Below are 23928 nucleotides of genomic sequence, written 5' to 3'. Positions count from 1 at the left end.
CCCCTGTCCCCATCATTATCAATCTCATTAAAATCAGATATTAGTTCTCGCTACAGCTAAACAAAGATCTGAGGACATCCCATTACGGGTCACGTCAGAACGACCTTTCTTCCGACCGATCAGAGCATCGCTTACCAGATTATGAAAGTGACAGTCGGAATGTGATTTCTGATCATGCAAATTCGAAAAGTTAACGATAGTTACGGGTTTAACGACCGAATCCATAAAATCTAGACTATCTAATCTATTAGCCATTCCAGGATGTTCTTTTGTACAGGTTTCAAATCTGTAATCGAGAATTTGTCAAAATATGTTTCGAAGCAAGCGTAGTCGCCAATTTGAAATTAGTGCCTCAAAGCACAAGAAAGCTGCCTTCTGATTGGTCATTCCATTGGTCGGTCAAAGGTTGCGCAAGGTCGGTCTGACGTGACCCGTAATGTGATGTCCTCAGGTCTTTGTTGAGCTGTAGCGAGAACTAAGATGTGATTTTAATGAGATTGCATCATTATTAGTATTTTTTGCAAATGGATTATTTGTTTGTTCATGTTTTTTCCCATATTTATCAGAAACTTTGTGAAAAAAAGTTATTAATTTTTTTACTTGTTGCCTTGTTTGTCTGAAAATTGAAAATTGAAAATATCAATATTATTTGTAGCCGTAATCATATTTGTGTGCTTCTAGGCTGTCAGACAATGCCCATTCCACAATGCACTGTTTCCCATCATGAGCAATAGAAACAAACATGGCCACACCCACAGAAGTTAATATAGTAGCAAGGGAAACGATATACTCAATGTAAATAAGCAATCAAATAAATACTGTAAATTAATCTTTGAAAAAGAGAAGTGATATATTTGTCACATATGCCTGAAATTGTAGGCGTGCTTTAAGGGCACTTGGGGTTTGTTTCAACCCTGGGATTGGCACACTTGAAAGTATACATTTCAAACTCTGCAACATATACACAGAGAGTTACAAACAGAGGTTATATTAGACAGTGTTCGGAAAGGAAAATATTGTTTAGAGGTTTTTATTCGTTAAATTGTCTTTTGAATAATATGGAGGAGCCAGAGAATGTCATAGTGAGTGAGTTTGGTTTTACACCGCTTTTAGAAATATTCCAGCAATATCACGGCGTTGGGACACCAGAAATGAGCTTGCACATTGTAACCATGTTGGGAATCAAACCAGGGTCTTCTACGTGACGAGCTAAGGATTTAACTACTAGATTATCCGACCACCCCAGAGAATGTCCTAAAGACTGCCTCCGTGGTCCAGTGGTAGTCTGTGGTTCGATCCCCAGCCACGTCATACCAATAGATGTTTTTAAAAGATGGTTCTTCTTGTTACCCTGTCTGGCGCTCAGCATTAAGGGGCTAAAACAGGGACTGGTCGGCTTGGAGTCTGTATACTGTGTCTGAGTGGGGTATTCATGTTAAACTGCGACATGGTATCTCAGTGTGTGGTAAATGTCTGAGACCTGCATCACTTAGGGATTTCCGCCCACATTAAGGTGACATGCCTTGATATAACAGGAATACTCTTCAAAGGGATGTCAAACCCAACTTACTCACTCACTCACTCTTACAGACCAGGGATGCATCTACACCTGCACAGAGGCCAATATTCAGCACTAATTGGCTACAAATGTCAGTAGGCATTCCCAAATTGAAATAAAAATAGTTCCCAACTCATAATATTCAACTAATGTTATGGCCTAGTGGTTAAGGCATTTGCTATAATGGGTATTAAACCATACTCACTCACTCACTCACTCAATGCATCAAAATTATGTATTTTGTGTCGTCTTTTAATATAATTAAGGAAACACAGACCTTAATAATTATTAGTTGTTTAGTTCCGTGGTTGAAACAACCAGGAATATACATTCTACTGGGACATTTTAGATTCTTGCATTCTGATTGCACTTTCCTGTTTGGTTTGAAATTGAAAACACACAAGTTTTATCTCGTAAGAAATGCATGTTTTTTGTCTGTTTTTCCTCCAGTATGTGAGTGACAACTTGGCTGTGATGTCCGTGGGCTTCCTGCTGGCCGGGCCGGAAGATGCTGTCATCTGGCGGGGGCCAAAGAAAAATGGTGACCTTGGTTACTTGACTGATCTTTAAGATTTGGAGTGTTGTAGTGTATGCTGTAATAGCTCAATGTAAACTGCTTAACAGTTTTCGCACTATCCATGTCCGGTGCTAGCGGTCGTAGACATAGTTGGTTTTAGCGGGAGCAGTCTTTTGACATATACCATGGGAATTCAGCGACCCATTTTTGAAAAATGTCAGTTGACTTACTGAACATACTGAGCATGATCAGTGTCAGAAGTAGGCACTAGTCCTGTAGTCCTTGCCAAACTCCCCACTAGTTAAGGGATCATAAGGACTGGCAGAAATATGCCCTTTTTAAGGGTTTGCTATATGTCATCATTACAAGGACTAGTGGACGAAAACTGATAGTTTCTAATGCTAATGATAGATAACCATTGCTTGTAATAAACATTTGGTGGTGAGATGACGATTGGTAAGTTGGTGATAGTTTCAGTGGTCCGGAGTGAACATTGTTGATCAGTTTTAGCAATACATCTCTTTATGCCATGGAAATGTTTATGAGATGGAAAAACTGTGACAATGTTGCTGCAACGTTGATTGGTGTATGTATTGATTCACCGCTAGTTCTTTCATCTGTAAGTGGCTGTAAGAATGAGTTTAATATTGTTTAATTCACAGCTGGTGTGACTGACACAGATTGAGTTTGACCAGTTCGTTACTCCATTTGGAGTGAATTTGTATAGCTGTTAATTTGTTATATAGAATATATTTTTCAGCAGAACTTTATATGATAATATATTTGTTTGTTTGTTTTTTAACACCACACTCAGCAATATTCCAGCTACATGATGACAATCTGTAAAGAAACGAGTCTGGACCAGAAAATCCAATGATTCAAATCATAAACATCAATCTCTGCAATTTGGATGTGAAGACATGACAGATATTTACACTAAAACAGTTGGGACTTTTGAAAATGTTTGTTATAACTTGAGTATGTTATATCCATGTTTGTTATAACAATGTTCTACTTTGTAAGGTGCCTGCTTTGTTTGTTGTAACAAGGAAATATTTCTACTTCAGGTATGATCAAGCAGTTCCTGCGAGACGTTGACTGGGGTGAGATTGACTACCTAGTGATTGACACTCCCCCTGGGACATCAGACGAGCACCTGTCTGTTGTACAGTACCTCAGTGAGACGAACGTAGATGGCGCCGTGCTGCTCACCACTCCTCAGGTGAGATCTGGAACTCGATTCGGGTAACATTTATTTAAGAAGTAAACAACCATGAGTTGATTTTAATTATGATGACTCCCTGAATAGAATCAAAGCTCGGACAAGTCCATTTTATGAACAGGTGGGTTAACTTTGGTATTTCCCACATATTCTCACAATCCTCACATCGTTTATCTGTATCTTTTCTCCTAATACTGATTGTCATATTCCTCCCACATTTGGATGTGATTGTTTGGCCATTGGGTTCATCTGCGTTGTCCAGCTACATCTATGGGGAACAACTCAGTCGGTCGGGATTAGAGGTTTATTCAGTTCCCCGGTGATTATCGATCCTGGCCGCATCGTCAGATCATACTGAAACATGTTCAGAGATGGTACTTGTTGTTACCCTCCCTCTTTGGCGTTCAGCATTAAGGTGCTAAACCAAGGACTGGTCAGAGTCATGGAGTCAGTATTCTTTGTCTTCTGAGTGGGGTATCCATGTTGAACTGTGCCATTGTATCTCAGTGGGCTAGCTCTATCAAACCAGCATTATTCCGGATGAGTACAAACAGACACAACATACACATGCTATATAAGATCAGTAATCTTGAAAGTGATGTTAAACATGAATTGTCTGACCTCACCTTCAAAGGTGTTTATTCAATGTCTGGTTTTGCTCCAGGAAGTATCTCTGATGGATGTGCGGAAGGAGATCAACTTCTGTCACAAGGTCAAACTGCCCATTATTGGGCTGGTGGAGAACATGAGTGGATTTGTCTGTCCGAGCTGCACGGTATGTTGTCCCACTATCATTAATGTCTTGTTGAAATTGAAATAACGTGGAGCTATTTTCCTTATTAGATAATAGTTATAAGTTATAAGCATCATTAACAAGAATAAGAATAATTCAATTTAGTTACTGACAATATTGGGACACTTTCATTTTAGTTGTGGTGCATAATATCTTGACAATATCTCATTTCAGTTGTTAGAACATGCTTATAAACCTGTGATTTCTTTATTAAAAACTTCAAAAAGTTCATATGTTCTTCTTGGCAGAGATGCTTTGCTGCCTTCAATTAGGGAGCGTGCATGTGAGAAGGGAGATAACTCTTTGTAAATGTAAAATCTTTAACTAGTAATGTAGTTGGCACCAGCATCAAATGTTTATGTATTATCATAATTATGATATCATTTCCTATTCTCCTTAAATGCAAAAGCATGTTGCCATGGTTACTATTCATAAATTGGATAAAGACTTGAGGGACTGACCATTTGATTTTATCGAAAAAAATAATTGGCCCCAAAAATTCTTGAATAAAATAATTATGCTTCAGACTGTTGAAAAAAAGAGAAATAGCCTGTCACAAACATTACATTGTTGCAAGGTGTTTTTCTTAAAAAATATTCAGGCTCATAGTTTCATAATGATAAAAATATCTGGTTTTGTTGGTGCAGCTGAAAAACTATCTGATCTCGATACAAAATCTGAAAGTATATGTCAGTTTCAAGTTGTATTTGGACAGTATGTTGTTTGATACGTTAATACCGTGTAGTGAGTTATGTTGATAATTTTACCAGAAATCCTCTGAGATCTTTGCCCCCACCACTGGAGGAGGAGAGAAGATGGCCCAGGAGACTTGCATCCCCTTCCTGGGGAAACTGCCCCTCGACCCTCGCATAGGTAGGTACAGGAGTGCACAGCCAGTCTGTCCGGGAATCCACTGGGGACGTGTGGAAGAATCGACTTCAATATGTTTTTTGCATTTCTGGAGGTATAAATATGATAAATGTAAAAAAAATTGGTGTGCAAATTGTGGCACATACGTCATGGAATCACAAGCAGCTTATTTGTTATGATATGAGATGAATGTATGTATGTTTGTTTGCTTGTTTGTTTGTTGTTTAACGCCACACTCAGCAATATTCCAGCTATATGATGGCGGTCTGTAAATAATCAAGTCTGGACCAGACAATCCAATGATCGACATCATGAGCATCGACCCACGCAATTGGGATATGATGACATGCATCAACCAAGTCAGAGAGCCTGACCACCCAATCCCGTTAGTCACCTTTAAAGCAAGCATGGGTTGCTGAAGACCTATTCTACCCTGGATCTTTATGGGTCTGAATGTATGTGGTATGGTGTTGCTTGTCTACAACTGCACATAGTACACTGTATTGCGCAAATAATTTCTGTCACATTTGTTTGGCAATGAAATATCATACCACCTCACTGGTTAACAAGTCACAAAAGAAAATTAACTTAATGAATTTGGTTAAGTGAAATCAATTGTCGGGCAGCTGAAAAAGTTAACTGCTTGTCCTTGTACATTGTTTTACAGCAAATGCTTCCTTTCTTGTGTAAGCCAGTCATACTGGCACATGCATGCATAATATTATGGGGTCTGAATCTGTTGTTCTCTGGTCTTTGTTATGTTCATTGCAACATGGAATGTGACATTTTGTCCTGACTTATTTTAGATGCCAATTTTACCTCAGATTAAATCTGTGTATTCTGTTGTCCCCAGGTAAATGTTGTGACGAGGGCAAGTCATTCCTGGAAGAGGTTCCCGATTCCCCGGCTACCCTGGCCTTCTCACAGATTGTACAGAGTAGGTACCAGCAATAATGTCACAGATAGGTACACCAATACTGTCAAGTAGGTACACCAACAATACTGTCAAGTAGGTACACCAACAATACTGTTAAGTAGGTACACCAACAATACTGTCAAGTAGGTACACCAACAATACTGTTAAGTAGGTACACCAACAATACTGTTAAGTAGGTACACCAACAATACTGTTAAGTAGGTACACCAACAATACTGTTAAGTAGGTACACCAACAATACTGTCAAGTAGGTACACCAACAATACTGTCAAGTAGGTACACCAACAATACTGTTAAGTAGGTACACCAACAATACTGTCAAAGATAGGTACACCATCAATACCATCACAGATAGGTGCACCAACAATACTGTCATGTAGGTACACCAACAATACTGTTAAGTAGGTACACCAACAATACTGTCAAGTAGGTACACCAACAATACTGTTAAGTAGGTACACCAACAATACTGTCAAAGATAGGTACACCATCAATACCATCACAGATAGGTGCACCAACAATACTGTCAAGTAGGTACACCAACAATACTGTTAAGTAGGTACACCAACAATACTGTCAAGTAGGTACACCAACAATACTGTTAAGTAGGTACACCAACAATACTGTTAAGTAGGTACACCAACAATACTGTTAAGTAGGTACACCAACAATACTGTCAAAGATAGGTACACCATCAATACCATCACAGATAGGTGCACCAACAATACTGTCAAGTAGGTACACCAACAATACTGTTAAGTAGGTACACCAACAATACTGTCAAGTAGGTGCACCATCAATACCATCACAGATAGGTGCACCAACAATACTGTCAAGTAGGTACACCAACAATACTGTCAAGTAGGTGCACCAACAATACTGTCAAGTAGGTACACCAACAATACTGTCAAGTAGGTACACCAACAATACTGTCAAGTAGGTACACCAACAATGCTGTCAAGTAGGTACACCAACAATACTGTCAAGTAGGTACACCAACAATACTGTCAAGTAGGTGCACCAACAATACTGTCAAGTAGGTACACCATCAATACTGTCAAGTAGGTACACCAACAATACTGTCAAGTAGGTACACCATCAATACTGTCAAGTAGGTACACCATCAATACTGTCAAGTAGGTACACAAACAATACTGTCAAGTAGGTACACCAACAATACTGTCAAGTAGGTACACCAACAATACTGTCGAGTGGGTACACCAACAATACTGTCAAAGATAGGTACACCATCAATACTGTTAAGTAGGTACACCAACAATACTGTCACAGATTGTGTAGTACACCAACAATACTGTTAAGTAGGTACACCAACAATACTGTCAAGTAGGTGCACCAACAATACTGTCAAGTAGGTTCACCAACAATACTGTCACAGATTGTGTAGTACACCAACAATACTGTTAAGTAGGTACACCAACAATACTGTCACAGATTGTGTAGTACACCAACAATACTGTTAAGTAGGTACACCATCAATACTGTCAAGAAGGTACACCAACAATACTGTTAAGTAGGTGCACCAACAATACTGTCACAGATTGTGTAGTACACCAACAATACTGTTAAGTAGGTACACCATCAATACTGTCAAGAAGGTACACCAACAATACTGTTAAGTAGGTGCACCAACAATACTGTCACAGATTGTGTAGTACACCAACAATACTGTTAAGTAGGTACACCAACAATACTGTCACAGATTGTGTAGTACACCAACAATACTGTTAAGTAGGTACACCATCAATACTGTCAAGAAGGTACACCAACAATACTGTCAAGTAGGTACACCAACAATACTGTTAAGTAGGTACACCAACAATACTGTCAAGTAGGTGCACCAACAATACTGTCAAGTAGGTACACCAACAATACTGTTAAGTAGGTACACCATCAATACTGTCGAGTGGGTACACCAACAATACTGTCAAAGATAGGTACACCATCAATCCTGTCGAGTGGGTGCACCAACAATACTGTCAAGTAGGTGCACCAAGAATACTGTCAAGTAGGTGCACCATCAATACTGTCAAGTAGGTACACCAACAATACTGTCATGTAGGTACACCAACAATACTGTCAAGTAGGTGCACCAAGAATACTGTCAAGTAGGTGCACCAACAATACTTTCAAGTAGGTGCACCAAGAATACTGTCAAGTAGGTACACCAAGAATACTGTCAAGTAGGTACACCAACAATACTGTCAAGTAGGTACACCAACAATACCATCACAGATAGGTGCACCAACAATACTGTCAAGTAGGTGCACCAACAATACCATCACAGATAGGTGCACCATCAATACTGTCAAGTAGGTACACCAACAATACTTTCAAGTAGGTACACCAACAATACTGTCAAGAAGGTGCACCATCAATACTGTCAAGTAGGTACACCAACAATACTGTCAAGTAGGTACACCAACAATACTGTCAAGTAGGTGCACCAACAATACTGTCAAGTAGGTGCACCAACAATACTGTCAAGTAGGTGCACCAACAATACTGTCAAGTAGGTACACCATCAATACTGTCAAGTAGGTGCACCAACAATACTGTCAAGTAGGTACACCAACAATACTGTCAAGTAGGTACACCAACAATACTGTCAAGTAGGTGCACCAACAATACTGTCATGTAGGTACACCATCAATACTGTCAAGTAGGTACACCAACAATACTGTCAAGTAGGTACACCATCAATACTGTCAAGTAGGTACACCAACAATACTGTCAAGTAGGTACACCAACAATACTGTCAAGTAGGTACACCAACAATACTGTCAAGTAGGTACACCAACAATACTGTCAAGTAGGTGCACCAACAATACCAGCACAGATAGGTGCACCAACAATACTGTCAAGTAGGTACACCAACAATACTGTCAAGTAGGTACACCATCAATACTGTCAAGTAGGTACACCAACAATACTGTCAAGTAGGTACACCAACAATACTGTCAAGTAGGTGCACCAACAATACCAGCACAGATAGGTGCACCAACAATACTGTCAAGTAGGTACACCAACAATACTGTCAAGTAGGTGCACCAACAATACTGTCAAGTAGGTACACCATCAATACTGTCAAGTAGGTGCACCAACAATACTGTCAAGTAGGTGCACCAAGAATACTGTCAAGTAAGTGCACCAACAATACTTTCAAGTAGGTGCACCAACAATACTGTCAAGTAGGTGCACCAACAATACTGTCAAGTAGGTGCACCAACAATACTGTCAAGTAGGTGCACCATCAATACTGTCAAGTAGGTGCACCAACAATACTGTCAAGTAGGTGCACCAACAATACTTTCAAGTAGGTGCACCAAGAATACTGTCAAGTAGGTGCACCAACAATACTGTCAAGTAGGTGCACCAACAATACTGTCAAGTAGGTACACCATCAATACTGTCAAGTAGGTGCACCAAGAATACTGTCAAGTAGGTGCACCAACAATACTTTCAAGTAGGTGCACCAAGAATACTCTCAAGTAGGTGCACCAACAATACTGTCAAGTAGGTACACCAACAATACTGTCAAGTAGGTACACCATCAATACTGTCAAGTAGGTACACCAACAATACTGTCAAGTAGGTACACCATCAATACTGTCAAGTAGGTACACCAACAATACTGTCAAGTAGGTACACCAACAATACTGTCAAGTAGGTACACCAACAATACTGTCAAGTAGGTGCACCAACAATACTGTCAAGTAGGTGCACCAACAATACCATCACAGATAGGTGCACCAACAATACTGTCAAGTAGGTACACCAACAATACTGTCAAGTAGGTACACCATCAATACTGTCAAGTAGGTACACCAACAATACTGTCAAGTAGGTACACCAACAATACTGTCAAGTAGGTGCACCAACAATACCAGCACAGATAGGTGCACCAACAATACTGTCAAGTAGGTACACCAACAATACTGTCAAGTAGGTGCACCAACAATACTGTCAAGTAGGTACACCAACAATACTGTCAAGTAGGTATACCAACAATACTGTCAAGTAGGTGCACCAACAATACTGTCAAGTAGGTACACCAACAATACTGTCAAGTAGGTACACCAACAATACTGTCAAGTAGGTACACCAACAATACTGTCAAGTAGGTACACCATCAATACTGTCAAGTAGGTGCACCAACAATACTGTCAAGTAGGTGCACCAAGAATACTGTCAAGTAGGTGCACCAACAATACTTTCAAGTAGGTGCACCAAGAATACTGTCAAGTAGGTACACCAACAATACTGTCAAGTAGGTGCACCAACAATACTGTCAAGTAGGTACACCATCAATACTGTCAAGTAGGTGCACCAACAATACTGTCAAGTAGGTGCACCAACAATACTTTCAAGTAGGTGCACCAAGAATACTGTCAAGTAGGTGCACCAACAATACTGTCAAGTAGGTACACCAACAATACTGTCAAGTAGGTACACCATCAATACTGTCAAGTAGGTGCACCAAGAATACTGTCAAGTAGGTGCACCAAGAATACTTTCAAGTAGGTGCACCAAGAATACTGTCAAGTAGGTGCACCAACAATACTGTCAAGTAGGTGCACCAACAATACTGTCAAGTAGGTACACCATCAATACTGTCAAGTAGGTGCACCAAGAATACTGTCAAGTAGGTGCACCAACAATACTGTCAAGTAGGTACACCAACAATACTTTCAAGTAGGTACACCATCAATACTGTCAAGTAGGTACACCATCAATACCATCACAGATAGGTGCACCAAGAATACTGTCAAGTAGGTACACCATCAATACTGTCAAGTAGGTGCACCAACAATACTGTCAAGTAGGTGTATCAACAATACTTTCAAGTAGGTACACCAACAATACTGTCAAGTAGGTACACCAACAATACTGTCAAGTAGGTGCACCAAGAATACTGTGAAGTAGGTGCACCAAGAATACTGTCAAGTAGGTGCACCAAGAATACTGTCAAGTAGGTACACCAAGAATACTGTCAAGTAGGTGCACCAACAATACTGTCAAGTAGGTACACCAACAATACTGTCAAGTAGGTACACCAACAATACTGTCAAGTAGGTACACCATCAATACTGTCAAGTAGGTGCACCAACAATACTGTCAAGTAGGTGCACCAACAATACTGTCAAGTAGGTGCACCAACAATACTGTCAAGTAGGTGCACCAACAATACTTTCAAGTAGGTGCACCAACAATACTGTCAAGTAGGTGCACCAAGAATACTGTCAAGTAGGTGCACCAACAATACTGTCAAGTAGGTGCACCAACAATACTGTCAAGTAGGTGCACCAACAATACTTCCAAGTAGGTGCACCAACAATACTTTCAAGTAGGTGCACCAAGAATACTGTCAAGTAGGTACACCAAGAATACTGTCAAGTAGGTACACCAACAATACTGTCAAGTAGGTACACCAACAATACCATCACAGATAGGTGCACCAACAATACTGTCAAGTAGGTGCACCAACAATACTGTCAAGTAGGTACACCAACAATACTGTCAAGTAGGTACACCAACAATACCATCACAGATAGGTGCACCAACAATACTGTCAAGTAGGTACACCAACAATACCATCACAGATAGGTGCACCAACAATACTGTCAAGTAGGTACACCAACAATACCAGCACAGATAGGTGCACCATCAATACTGTCAAGTAGGTACACCAAAAATACTGTCAAGTAGGTGCACCAAGAATACTGTGAAGTAGGTACACCAAGAATACTGTGAAGTAGGTACACCAACAATACTGTCAAGTAGGTGCACCATCAATACTGTCAAGTAGGTACACCAACAATACTGTCAAGTAGGTACACCATCAATACTGTTAAGTAGGTACACCAACAATACTGTCAAGTAGGTACACCATCAATACTGTCAAGTAGGTACACCATCAATACTGTCAAGTAGGTACACCAACAATACTGTCAAGTAGGTACACCATCAATACTGTCAAGTAGGTGCACCAAGAATACTGTCAAGTAGGTGCACCAAGAATACTGTCAAGTAGGTGCACCAAGAATACTGTCAAGTAGGTACACCATCAATACTGTCAAGTGGGTACACCAACAATACTGTCAAGTAGGTACACCAACAATACTGTCAAGTAGGTACACCATCAATACTGTCAAGTAGGTGCACCAAGAATACTGTCAAGTAGGTGCACCAACAATACTGTCAAGTAGGTGCACCAAGAATACTGTCAAGTAGGTACACCATCAATACTGTCAAGTAGGTACACCAACAATACTGTCAAGTAGGTGCACCATCAATACTGTCAAGTAGGTGCACCAAGAATACTGTCAAGTAGGTGCACCAAGAATACTGTCAAGTAGGTACACCATCAATACTGTCAAGTAGGTGCACCATCAATACTGTCAAGTAGGTACGCCAACAATACTGTCAAGTAGGTACACCATCAATACTGTCAAATAGGAACACCAAGAATACTGTCAAGTAGGTACACCAAGAATACTGTCAAGTAGGTGCACCAACAATACCATCACAGATAGGTCTTTACTTGCTGTGAGTGCCCTAATCAGCGTGTCATCTCATAGATTAAACATGACTTTCTACCTTGTATTCCTGTTAACAACTAAATCTTACCTCCAGTATAGTAGGCAGTTTCCTAATTCAAACTCCATTACATGGAGTAAGCAGGACGTCATAGTTTGGTCAAGGAAGGATAATTAGAGACAAATCAATGAGCTAGGAGGACTTGGCAAGGGCATTCATTCATGAAGACAGGGAACCTGTAGTCCCGAGTTCCGAGTAGGTCATTCTATATATTACTCATTGATATGTGAGGAAAATGAAGAAAAACATCTGGAATATCTTCCTTACAGAGAAAGTCTACTGAAGGCATATTCCCGAGGCAAGAGCATCCACTAGCCTATTTGTCAAAGTCTAGTTTCCACCCTTGCCACATCAAGCCCACTTTCCTGTGCTAAATGTGATTGGAGTATTGCACATGTCGATAGTCCAATCAGAGAACATTTAATAAAATCAACATCCTTTTTCTGAAAACGTGGCTGCTGACATATAGCTTGTCGAGTATACGCTGAAGTTCTTTCAACAGTTAAGCAAAGACAAGTATTTTCTAAGTCTTTCCAAGTTTGAAATGATTTCGCCCAAGTACTGTGTTTGTAAGTGTAAGATGATGATGATGTCATTAAACACGACAGGTACATATTTGTTTGAAAATGTTTTACCGCTGCCTGTCTATGTTGACATGAATATTTCTTTTCCATCTTTTAAACCCATCAACGATTGCCTTTGTTCATCTGTCAGGGATGAACTTGTGAATGTTGTCGTTATCTGATCGTCCAGGTCGTCATCTTGGGTAGTCGCCATGTATGTGAAGCCATACAAGCTAGGAACAGCAATCTGGTTGGATATCCCATTACAAGGGACACAACTCATGATCTACCTGAGCTGGCGCCACAATAGTGCCAAGAAAAGTGGGCTTGATGTGGCAAGGGTAGAAACTAGGCTTTGATATAGGCAATTGGACACCCTTGCCTCAAATGTTTTTGATTACCTCAATTCACAACAATAAACCTCAAATATGATGAAATAATCTTTTGATGTTTCACGGTGTTCCAGAAATAACTGAGCATTGCACCAAAGCAGCTGTGAACCGAAGTGAAGAGACAGGTGAGAAGATGGACACAAGCTGATGATGCTGGGACTAGGGTACTGACGTCTCTGGACAACACATGGTCCTCACATCACTCCAGTGTCACTGATGCGATCGGTGATACCAACATGCGTCCTACATCCCCACTGATAGTGCCACTGATAGTGCTGTTGCTTGCTGGCCTCACAGCACAGTACCTACCAGGGAAATATACATGATATTAACCAGGAGGGCATTACATGAGATATATGTAGGTGTTCTGTGGTGATGTGAACAGACTTTTTTTTATTTCTTGGTTTACAGAGTTTTTCACAATAAAATAATGGTCGGTAGGTGGGGAATAAAATATTGCCATACAATCTCGGACTTCTGTCTAGACATTCCAGGATTTTCTTTTGTTCAGTTTTCAAATTTTGAATCGAGAACAAGTATAGTTTACGAAGAATAGTCTGGAATGGAAGTCACCTGTTTGAACCTAGTGCAGGAGGCGGTCGAGTAGCCTGGTGTTTAAAGCTTACGCTCCTCATGGCGAAGACCAAGGTTCGATTCCCGATATGGGTACCATGTGTGAAGCCCATTTGTGGTGTCCCCTGCCGTGATATTGCTGGAATATTGCTTAAAGCGGCATAAAACCAAACTCACTCACTCACTCACTCACTCACTGAACCTAGTGCTGTGAAGCTAGAGAATTCTGCTTTCTGATTAGCTAATGATAACTTCTTGTTAATCATTTCATTGGTTAGTCAGAGTTTGCGAAAGGACGTTCTGACGTGACCTGTAATGGGATGTCCTGAGATCTACATGTTGTGCAAAGTTCTGATTTTAATGATCAGGGGGAATCTGTAAACCATTGGAGAAGAATGTCTGGCCTCACTGTGATGTTTTGTAGTGCTGAAGTATCAGTGTGTATGCAAGTGTGCTAGACATGCAATCATATGTAGCAAATGTGAGGTGATGTTAAAAATTTAAGGTGCAAGATTGGTTATTTTTTAGTGAGCCTTTATTGGGAGAACAAATACCCAAATATTATATGAATTACTACAACATGAAGGGCAGAAAACTGATGGTGCAACTAGCACAGTTCTCAGCTTATACTGAGAAACGTTTATTTAAAATGTTTTTTTAGCAGATCAAAAGCTGCCACAGCTTGACAAGAGCAGAAAGACATGATGTAACTGCTTTTATAATACTCAGCTCCATCCCAGTGTGTCACGGTGATGTTGGTGTAAGGAGCTTTGGGAAATACATGTGCATGTCACAGTGAAGTCACACTGGGATGTATACTACACAAAAGAAGTACAAAACAGCGTATTCTTACATATTACTACAGGTATTCTGTCATGCCGTGACAGATTAACTATAGTAATATGAGAGAATCAAGTGTTCTTTACGTTGTTTTGTGTAGTATATTCAGGAGGATGCATGAGCTCCCCCTGGGAGGGACCTGGGTATCCGACACCTCCATGTTGATTACACTTTCTTATGGCCAGAGTCAGAATACATTCCAACTCTGATCTTGCACCTGTAAAGTATAATTAAAGTTGATTTAGTCATAGTCTCTATTGCTTTTTGTGGCAGCACATGTAGACTGTACAATTGTTGCAAGTAAAACACCCAATAACAGATACAAATATTTTGTACATAAGAATAAAAAAAAATGTTCATGATCTTGTGATTTGCGTCTTTTGTTGTTGAGTGTGAGTGAGTAAGGTTTTAAGCCGTGTTTAACAGTATTCCAGCAATATGATGGCAGGGAATACTGCAAATGGCCTACACACATTGTATCCATGTGGGGAATCGAACATGGGTTTTCTGCATGACGAGCTAACACTTTAACCTTGGTGAGGGAAATACCCCTTTGATGATTTATCAACTCACTCACAGAGGCTGTCTTGATGTGTGTGAGAAATAACAGACTAATACTGACAGCATGAACTGCAACAGATAAAATACCAAATAAGAAGTAATTAATAATTTTTTTATTCAAGGAGATCAAATCTGGCAAAAAATTGATACAAAGTTACAAACATGAATAATTCAATTGCAGTTAGTGTTAAAGGTTGAAATTTCATTAAATTCATGATTCTCTACCTCAAATTGAAGACAATTGTTGACATCACTATTCGGGCATTCAGTTAAATTTGCAAAACTATTGAAAAGGAAAGCAAGAAAAACAGCCATCCTATTCCTATTTAAGAAAGGGGTGTATCAGAAATAATTTGAAATTATGTGTATCAAACAGATCTTCATTATGAATATGATCACTTGAAATAAAAATAACCCGGATGTGCTGTTAAATGCAAACAAAAACAGAATTACTCGAGGTAAATAAAGTGTCCAGGAAGCGTTTATGTATCGGGGACAAGATGGGCAAACGTCTCCCCCCACATCTTCAGCTTGTCCTCCTGCTTCTTCCTCTCGGCTGCAGCAGCATCAACACTCTCCTTTCTCTCTGCACTTTCATGGCGCCGCGTGTTGCCAAGGCCACTGGCCAGTTTGCCCGATGGCGTGAAGCGCATCTGCTTCACCTCCTGCACAGTCTGGTTCTCCCTGGTGTTGATGATCCGTGCCATGGCTTGTTCCTGAGGGATGGTCAGAATGGTGGTGATGGGACCGCGCTTGAACCTCCGCATCGCTGTGACCACTCGGACAGCCATTTTGAATTTGTTCAGAGCATTTGCAGCCTTCTTGAACCTGGATAAACCACCGCCCAAGCCTGGTTTCTTGGTCATATCACCTCCAGATTTAGCTTTTCTAGTGTTTCCAGTTTCAGAGATGGGTTCTAAGGTCTGCAACGTGGCCTTACAAGGAGGGAGCACATGGCCTGTTTCTGAAGACAATGATACATCAGTTTGATAAATTGACAGGGGTGGATAGTGTCTTGTGGGGATAAATGTGTGTGGATTGATCAAGTAAGGACATTTGATCAGTTTCAAAGATGTGATGGACCAGCAATATATTGAAGGGGGAGGGTGGTGGTGATGGGGGGTGTCACAGATTTTTGATGCCCTAATGAACTTAAAAATAATGACACTCCCCTAATGCTTGTCTTATCATTAAATCACCCTCCCCTTTTTCTTGTACATTTTTTCATGCCCCTCCCAAAATATGTGTACCATTTTTAATGACCTTCCCCTAGAGACTACTATATTTTGGTGACCCTCCCCTTATACCCTCTGACCCCGCCCCCAACCCCATATAATAGATGAACGGTCCCCAACTTGGCTTCTTGACATAAACTCCCTCTTAGGTAAGCATTTCACCCTAAGGTATTGTTATAGATATGCATGAAAATGGTAAATAACTTATTTTACATCGGTTAATGTAGTTTTTGAAAAAAGTTGTCAGAGAATACTTATTAGAATTTTTGTCATGGTTCACAATGAAAACTTCTATTACAGGAAATAGCAAATAAAGCCAGTACAGCGAAGTCCTAAATGGTGCTCCATTAAGATTGTCCTCACAGGACACACAAATGATAAGCGAGGCCCTGAAAACAGTAACACAAGCAAGCAGCATTACAATGTACATAATATACTGTGCAAAATAAGTTGGGGATCAGGAATATTTTACAGGATATTTTCATGAACTGTGTGCTCAGTCTTCACAACAAATACATATCCCCAAAATGATTCTTGATCCCCAACTTTTTTTTATCAGTAAGGAGGGGATAAGTTCTTCAATGATAGGGATACAATAAACTACGGTTATAACGAACACGCTTATAACGAACTGACTGATATAACGAACTTACTTTTTTGGTCCCGACTATTTGCTGTAGCTATGCTGTATATATGCTTATAACGAACTACGGTTATAACGAACTAAAATTAGGAGTCCCTTTGAGTTCGTTATAACCGTACTTTACTGTAGTTTCTACAGCATTGATATAATGATGTGATTGTTTCTCAGTAGATTTAAACCTTGTGGTAGAAACACCTGTAACTGTGTCATAGAGGGAGCTGACAGCTGCTTGCTCCATCCTGATCTGGAATGATTGACTATGTACTTGCTGTGTAATGGATTACAGAAAAGTATGACCTGGCACAGGGAGCAGATACCACAACGGTTTCTTGTAACAAGTGAAAGCAACTATGTTTTGTTTATTTGTTTGTTGTTTAATGCTGCACTCAGCAATATTCCAGCTAAATGACATTGGTCTGTAAATAATGGAGTCTGGACCAGACAATCCAGTGATTGACATCATGAGCATCAATCCACACAATTTGGATACATGCTTCAACCAAGTCAGCGAGCATGACCACCCGATCCCGTTAGTCGCCTCTAACGACAAGCAAAGTTACAAGTAACTATGTACACTGACCCTGATGCCAACTGAGCTGGCCACTGATTCGTCGACCAGCAGGTCCCATCACGCCGAGGAGCATCCCAGTAGACGAGGCCTTATGGGCGGGGACAACATCCCTCAGGTTGATGCTGCTGGCCCCAGTACTGCAACACCAGCCAATATGGGAGTAGTAGAAGTAATGTCAGCAATATCTTGGCCATACAGGGACAAACAGTACAAGTGGTGTAGGAACTATTGAAGGTGTATTACCTGGTTAACTGAGTGAGTGTATGGTGGTACACAGCTTCTAGCAATATTCCAGCAATATCACAGCAGAGGACACTAGAAATGGGCTTCACCATGTGTGGAATGGTTAAACTGAACAGAAATAAAAAAATCCTGTTTGTCCAGACACACTTCCTTCTGGACACCTACTCTTAGGAATGTATATACGGTGCAACCTTTTTAGTCTGGATTCTTGTTAATCTGGAAACCTTGTCTTGTAGACAATTACTGTTGGAAATGTCTGCATATGTGTAAAATCATTATACAGCACCAATGATTTGCCCGGAGAATTGTTCATCTGGAGTTTCACTATCTGTATCTAAAACACTTGGTGTCAGAGCAGTTCAGTTAACATTTAAGACCTGCAACACTTCGGTCTTCTCTCCCACCTTAAGTGACACATGGTGATGTAACTGGAATACAGAAAGCGGAGTTGAACCCAAAACACTCACTCACTCAATAATAAAGCTGAGTAGACCCTGGAAGTTGTGTATGTGTGTATAGAGACACGTTCGGACTAGCTTACCTGTGGTTGACGGCCACTGATCGGAGGATGTCGGTGACCATGGTTGTCTTGGCGGGCTTGGAGTTCTGGCCACAGGAGAAGCCATGCTCCGCAGTGGGATTCAGGCCCATCAGCGGCGCCCTGGAGGTCACTGGGGAGGCAAACGTGGCCGTGGAAGAATATTTACATGCTCATGTCATTGCCAGGAGAACGTACCAAGCAGATGACAAGGATGGTTTGTTTTGTTTGTTAATTGTTTAACACCGCACTCAGCTATATTCCAGCTATATGACGGCAGGCGGTCTGTAAATAATCGAGTTTGGACCAGACAATCCATTGATTGACATCATGAGCATCGGTCCCTGCAATGGGGATATGATGACATGCATCAACCGAGTCAGCGAGCCTGACTACCTGATACCGTTAGTCGCCTCTTACGACAAGCATAGTCGCCTTTTACAGCAAGCATGGGTTGCTGAAGACCTATTCTGACCTGGAGCTTCACGGGTGGACAAGGATGGTAAGAGACAAGTCATTTAGTATAGGATTGGGTCGGCTTGGCTTTAGCACAGGTTATTTAGGTCATGGTTTCAGGGCTCTAAAATACAAATTTATCATTGTTTTGCTATTTTACAGCTATTTTTTCAGCTATGTATATGAAATGGGTTATTATTCCTATCAGCTATGGGCTCGGGGCTATGGCTACAGGCATGGCTACGGGACATCAGCTATGAGGTATGGGTGATAAATCAGGTGGGGCAATAACCCATGATGATGCCCATATCTTCCCTGTTGCTGACTGTCTGGCTCTGCAGTCATTGGGTCAACTGATCATCCTTTGTATCCCCTTGTAGCTCACCTGCAAACACAGGGATATAGGGCGTAGGCTGGAGCCCTGCAGGGTCCCCTCCTTGGAGATACATCAGTGGCTCATGACTCATGGTGCTGTCACTGATATTGATAATATTCTACTTCTTGACAATTTGGCATTCCACTCACCTGCTTTGACAGAGAGTACAGACATAGACTGCTCAGCCTTGTTGAACAGTGGCTTACACATCCACACACTCCTCCTGATGCATGGGATGTAGATGCGGCTACTGACGTTTGTGTCCAGGATCTGGCGAATCAGTTCTCGGCCGTCTGTAAATCATTGGACAGACTGGTTTGGAACTGGATTGCTGGACATTGTTTCATTCAGTTGTTTGATAATTCAGTGTGACTTTTCAAGAAATGTGAGTGAGTGAGTATTGTTTTACGCTGCTTTTAACAATATTCCAGCATTATCACGACGGGGGACACCAGAAATGGGCTCCACACATTGTAACCATGTGGAGAATCGAACCTGGGTCTTCAGCATGACGAGTGAAAGCTTTGACCACCAGGCTACCCCACTGCCCCCTACCCCCTACCCCCCCCCCCCAATTAAATGTGGAGTCCACTGCATATTCTACCTGTCTCTATGGGTGAGTGAGTGAGTGAGTGAGTGGGCAGATAGTTGCCTCTCACTATAAAGCATTACAGCTTATTCTTTTAAGGATCATATTCAAAATTCAAAATATATATAAATCTATATAAATTATATAATTTCAAACATCGAAAAACTGAGGGAAAATAAAGAAAGGTAACTGTGTCATTTTTAGGAGCATTGCTATCATCTAAAGTTGTGCTGGGGTAGGATTTAACAACTTACCTTTAGACACCTGCTTGTAGAACTTCAGTTTCTTGTCCATGGAACCCCTGAGTATGTCGACATCGGTGTCGTTAAACGGCAGCTTCCCATTCAACATCCCGTAGAGGCAAACACCTGAAGTGATGACGTAGCGCTAATCATGAATGGATACCTATGAATATGAAAGTACCGAAAACCCTGACAATATGGAGTCCAAACTTGGGTTAACACCTTGTTTGATAGGCATTACTTAGAAGTTGACGGGTGACAAGGTAGACACAATTTTATGGATAACATTTGCTTAGCAACGGTATAAGGATCTATATCTATACCGAAACGTCGCTTTTTACAGTATTAAAGAAGTTGTTATCCATAAAATTGTGTCTACCTTGGGTTAACACCTCAATGTAATATATTACAAGACGTTTCCAGGAATGTCGAGAGGAGAGTATTAAATAAAATGTTGCAGTTATTAGAATTTCATAATTGGAATGAGTGTCTTGGGTCAGTGCCACTGTGAACAATATTTGAACACTGAACAAGTTATAAATAAACATCAATGAACAAACAATACGCGACAAACCAAAGGACTGACCACAACTCCAGATGTCAACCATTCCACCATCATACATTTCCCCTTCTAGAATCTCAGGGGCGGCGTACGCATAGGACCCACAGAAGGTCGCCATCAGCTCCCTGTAGGGGTTCAGTCGGGCAAACCCAAAATCTGAAATACATAGAATGTTGTGTCCTTTGATAACCTTCACCTAACAGATAACACCATACTCACACATACGTTTGTCATTAGTTATCATCAAGATTCCTCTATTACCCTTTGTGCTATAAAGGAACTATTCGTCAATAATTGCACGTTTATTAAACATTACGTTACATTAAGCGTGGTTTTTCACCTGCATTTAACGTACCATTTAGACTACCTATTGACTAGATGTAGATAGTCTCCGGCAGGAAAACCTGATACTGTCGCATGTCTAAATGCGTTCACTTGTACATGTTTGTCAAAAGTAAATATATTTTTCACGTGCAAATCTGCATGCACGTGGAAATGATACGTATGTCAGTATCACAGCAGTAATGACTCCTGAATTATGTTGGCTTTGGGTGGAGGCGGTCTGTACATCATCGATCTGGACCAGAAAACCCAGTGATTGATATTGTGAGCAATGACCCTCGTCGTCTGTAGAATGACACGATGTAAACCAAGTCACCACGGAATACGTTAATAATACGTTGGTACAGACACGTGGTGTGTTATGGGATCACTGAATACGTTAATAATACGTTGGTACAGACACGTGGTGTATTATGGGATCACTGAATACGTTAACTATAAACAGTGCAGACACGTGGTGTATTATGGGAATGTATACCAGTGAGTCTGATGTTGTACTGGTCGTCCAGCAGGATGTTGTCCAGCTTGATGTCCCGGTGGTACACGGAGTGCCCGTGCAGGTAGCTGACCACGTCCAGCAACTGGTGGAAGACACGCCTGCCGTCCGCCTCGCTCAGGCTCCCCACCTGGTTCACGTAGTCCAACAGGTCGCCATTGGACAGGTATTCCATCACAAGGTACATGTTGCTGCGGCTCTCGTACACCTCGTGAAGGACCAGCTTGGAACATAGAAATACATACGTGAACACCCACACATTTTGGTTGGAGGTAGAGCCGAAGCTTGAAGGAAAAGTTGGGTTACCATAGCATGGACCCAGTGAAATGGTGCACTTGTCAATGGCAAGGCACAAGTTGTTTTATATCATTGTTTCCACCTGTCATTATTGGCAGCTCGGACGTCGCAATGTGTTAATACAATAATCTATGTTCAATATGGTGTGAGTATATGATTATTTGTTATTTAACGCAGCTCTCAGCAATATTCCACATAACTGGGATACGATAACATGCATGAACTAAGTCAGCGAGCCTGACCACCCGATTCCTTTAGTCGCCTCTTACGACAAGCAGTGGTTGCTATCACGAGTCTTCTCGTATGAGTAAATAACATTCTCAGGGGGTATCTCCACTGTTCACGCAGACTAACAGGCAAAGATAGACGGTCTTTACCAGTTCGCTAAAATACGTACACATAAATCTCCAGTCAGTTAAACTCAGTTTGTATTCACCAGTCACTCACCAGAGAAGTATGCCGAAGTTTCTGCAGCAGCGCAATTTCCCGAGGAAGGAACTTCTCCTTGGCTTCTTTTGGAATTTTGTTCTTCTGTATAATTTTTACAGCAAGATTTTCATTTTTCCTTCTACAGTACGCCCTTTTAACCTTGGCGTAAGCTCCCTCTCCGATTGTCTCGTGCATTGTGTATCCAAACCGCTCCAAAGCTAACCTGTAATCTTTGGATGGTAAAATAATGCCATCTTTACTTTTCATAGACAGTTCTTGATTAATTTCCACGATTTTCGTCTTATAGGTTTCTTCCATGCCTTCTGCCATTGCTGACATAGTTTCAGCTTTGCCGATGTGCATTTGTGACGAAACGCGTCTGTGACGTCATATCATTATGACGTCATGTTAAACACTGGTGAGTTTCTCCTCCACTCTCCTACCCAGAGTTCCATGCGGCCGGCAGCCAGCTAGCATAGTACCTTAGACTGGTTCCCGTTCGTTCCTGCATACTTTCTCAATGAAAGGTAACCATTCTTTGACATTTGTTTATGAAAATATGTAGACTTGATTGGAAAGCGGAACAAGTGCAGCGACACCAAGCGGAGGATCCGGGAACCAGTCTACATAGTACCTCTGCCACAGGCCAGCGCCATGTGACGATTCGTCACATCTTTCACAGTCCATTCAAGATATTGCATATGCTTTTCATCCGTTTCATGTTTGACAAGTCTACACATTTTCATAAACAAATGTCAAAGAATGGTTACCTTTCATTGAGAAAGTATGCAAATACGTAAAAATCTACTTGTTTTTGCGTAGTTATCCTATGTTTACAATGGTTGTACGGCTCCACGTGCTGTCATCGAAGCCCAACGGAGAGCTAGCGACACGGTCACTTTGATGCATAAATATATATTGTCATGCAACTCATTGTCGCAGTTGTAGTAGCATATCTATATAGTTATGCAAAACAATATGTAAAGCGCCCCCAAATACTTGCTTTAGTTCGTTCTATACTGATTTCTGAAAAAGCGCGTTTGTCTACAAACAAGAGAAAAGTCCGGCCACGTGATATGCAAATTAGCCTGTGGCAGTGGTGTTATGCTGAGTCACCACTGCGACGGAGTGTGTTTCTCCTCGGCATATTTTTTGTTCCTCTATTAGACGCCGGTCCCCCAATACACGTCACGCTCTAATTGATGCCGTGTCATACGCCCTGTCCTAAAAATAGAAGTCGGGCCTCTATTAGACGCCGGGTGATTAATGATGACCGTTTCCGGCAAATGTTCAATTTGTATGACCGTAACATTTGGGATTTGGTAAGATAGTGAGTGGAGTAAGGTAGCCACCGTGTCAGCATTAAACAGAATAGACGTGCCTCTAATAAACGTCGGCCTCTAGTAGACGCCGGGATATGATTGCGCGAAAATTAATCGATGACAAAGGGTCTTATAGAGAAAAT

The 23928-nt window shown here is 41.0% G+C and overlaps 2 protein-coding genes across 2 annotated transcripts in view; one reads left to right on the top strand and one right to left on the bottom strand.

The window, feature by feature from the left end:
- LOC124137394 (cytosolic Fe-S cluster assembly factor nubp1-B-like) overlaps positions 1-15245 on the top strand; it is a 44121-nt gene extending 28876 nt beyond the window's left edge. The window contains exons 6-11 of the mRNA XM_046503677.2: positions 2009-2099; positions 3143-3297; positions 3962-4072; positions 4861-4963; positions 5814-5897; positions 13545-15245. Coding sequence (XP_046359633.1) covers positions 2009-2099; positions 3143-3297; positions 3962-4072; positions 4861-4963; positions 5814-5897; positions 13545-13618 — 618 coding nt within the window. The 3' untranslated portion in view covers positions 13619-15245. The remainder of the gene's footprint in view (positions 1-2008; positions 2100-3142; positions 3298-3961; positions 4073-4860; positions 4964-5813; positions 5898-13544) is intronic.
- Positions 15246-15542: 297 nt separating this feature from the next.
- On the bottom strand, positions 15543-22848 carry LOC124137395 (testis-specific serine/threonine-protein kinase 1-like). Its single transcript, XM_046503679.2, has 8 exons — positions 22482-22848; positions 21720-21960; positions 20924-21055; positions 20350-20463; positions 19656-19799; positions 18678-18807; positions 17903-18030; positions 15543-16408 (listed from the first exon to the last, which is right to left on the bottom strand). The coding sequence occupies exons 1-8, from the start codon at positions 22824-22826 to the stop codon at positions 15927-15929; spliced, it is 1716 nt and encodes a 571-aa protein (XP_046359635.1). The 5' UTR covers positions 22827-22848; the 3' UTR covers positions 15543-15926.
- Positions 22849-23928: the final 1080 nt, after the last annotated feature.

Source organism: Haliotis rufescens, unplaced genomic scaffold (assembly GCF_023055435.1).
Source record: "Haliotis rufescens isolate VD_foot unplaced genomic scaffold, xgHalRufe1.0.p SCAF_80, whole genome shotgun sequence".
Taxonomy (NCBI): Eukaryota; Metazoa; Mollusca; class Gastropoda; order Lepetellida; family Haliotidae; genus Haliotis; species Haliotis rufescens.
This window is presented reverse-complemented; position numbering and strand designations above follow the sequence as displayed.

Coding starts and splice junctions, on each gene's coding strand:
- LOC124137395 (XM_046503679.2), bottom strand. CDS start 22,826: ATGCACATCGGCAAAGCTGAAACTATGTCAGCAATGGCAGAAGGCATG. Junction 20,464..20,923: donor GGTTGACATCTGGAGTTGTG/GTCAGTCCTTTG, acceptor TCATCACTTCAG/GTGTTTGCCTCTACGGGATG. Junction 18,808..19,655: donor TGTACTCTCTGTCAAAGCAG/GTGAGTGGAATG, acceptor TTGCCTCCCCAG/TGACCTCCAGGGCGCCGCTG.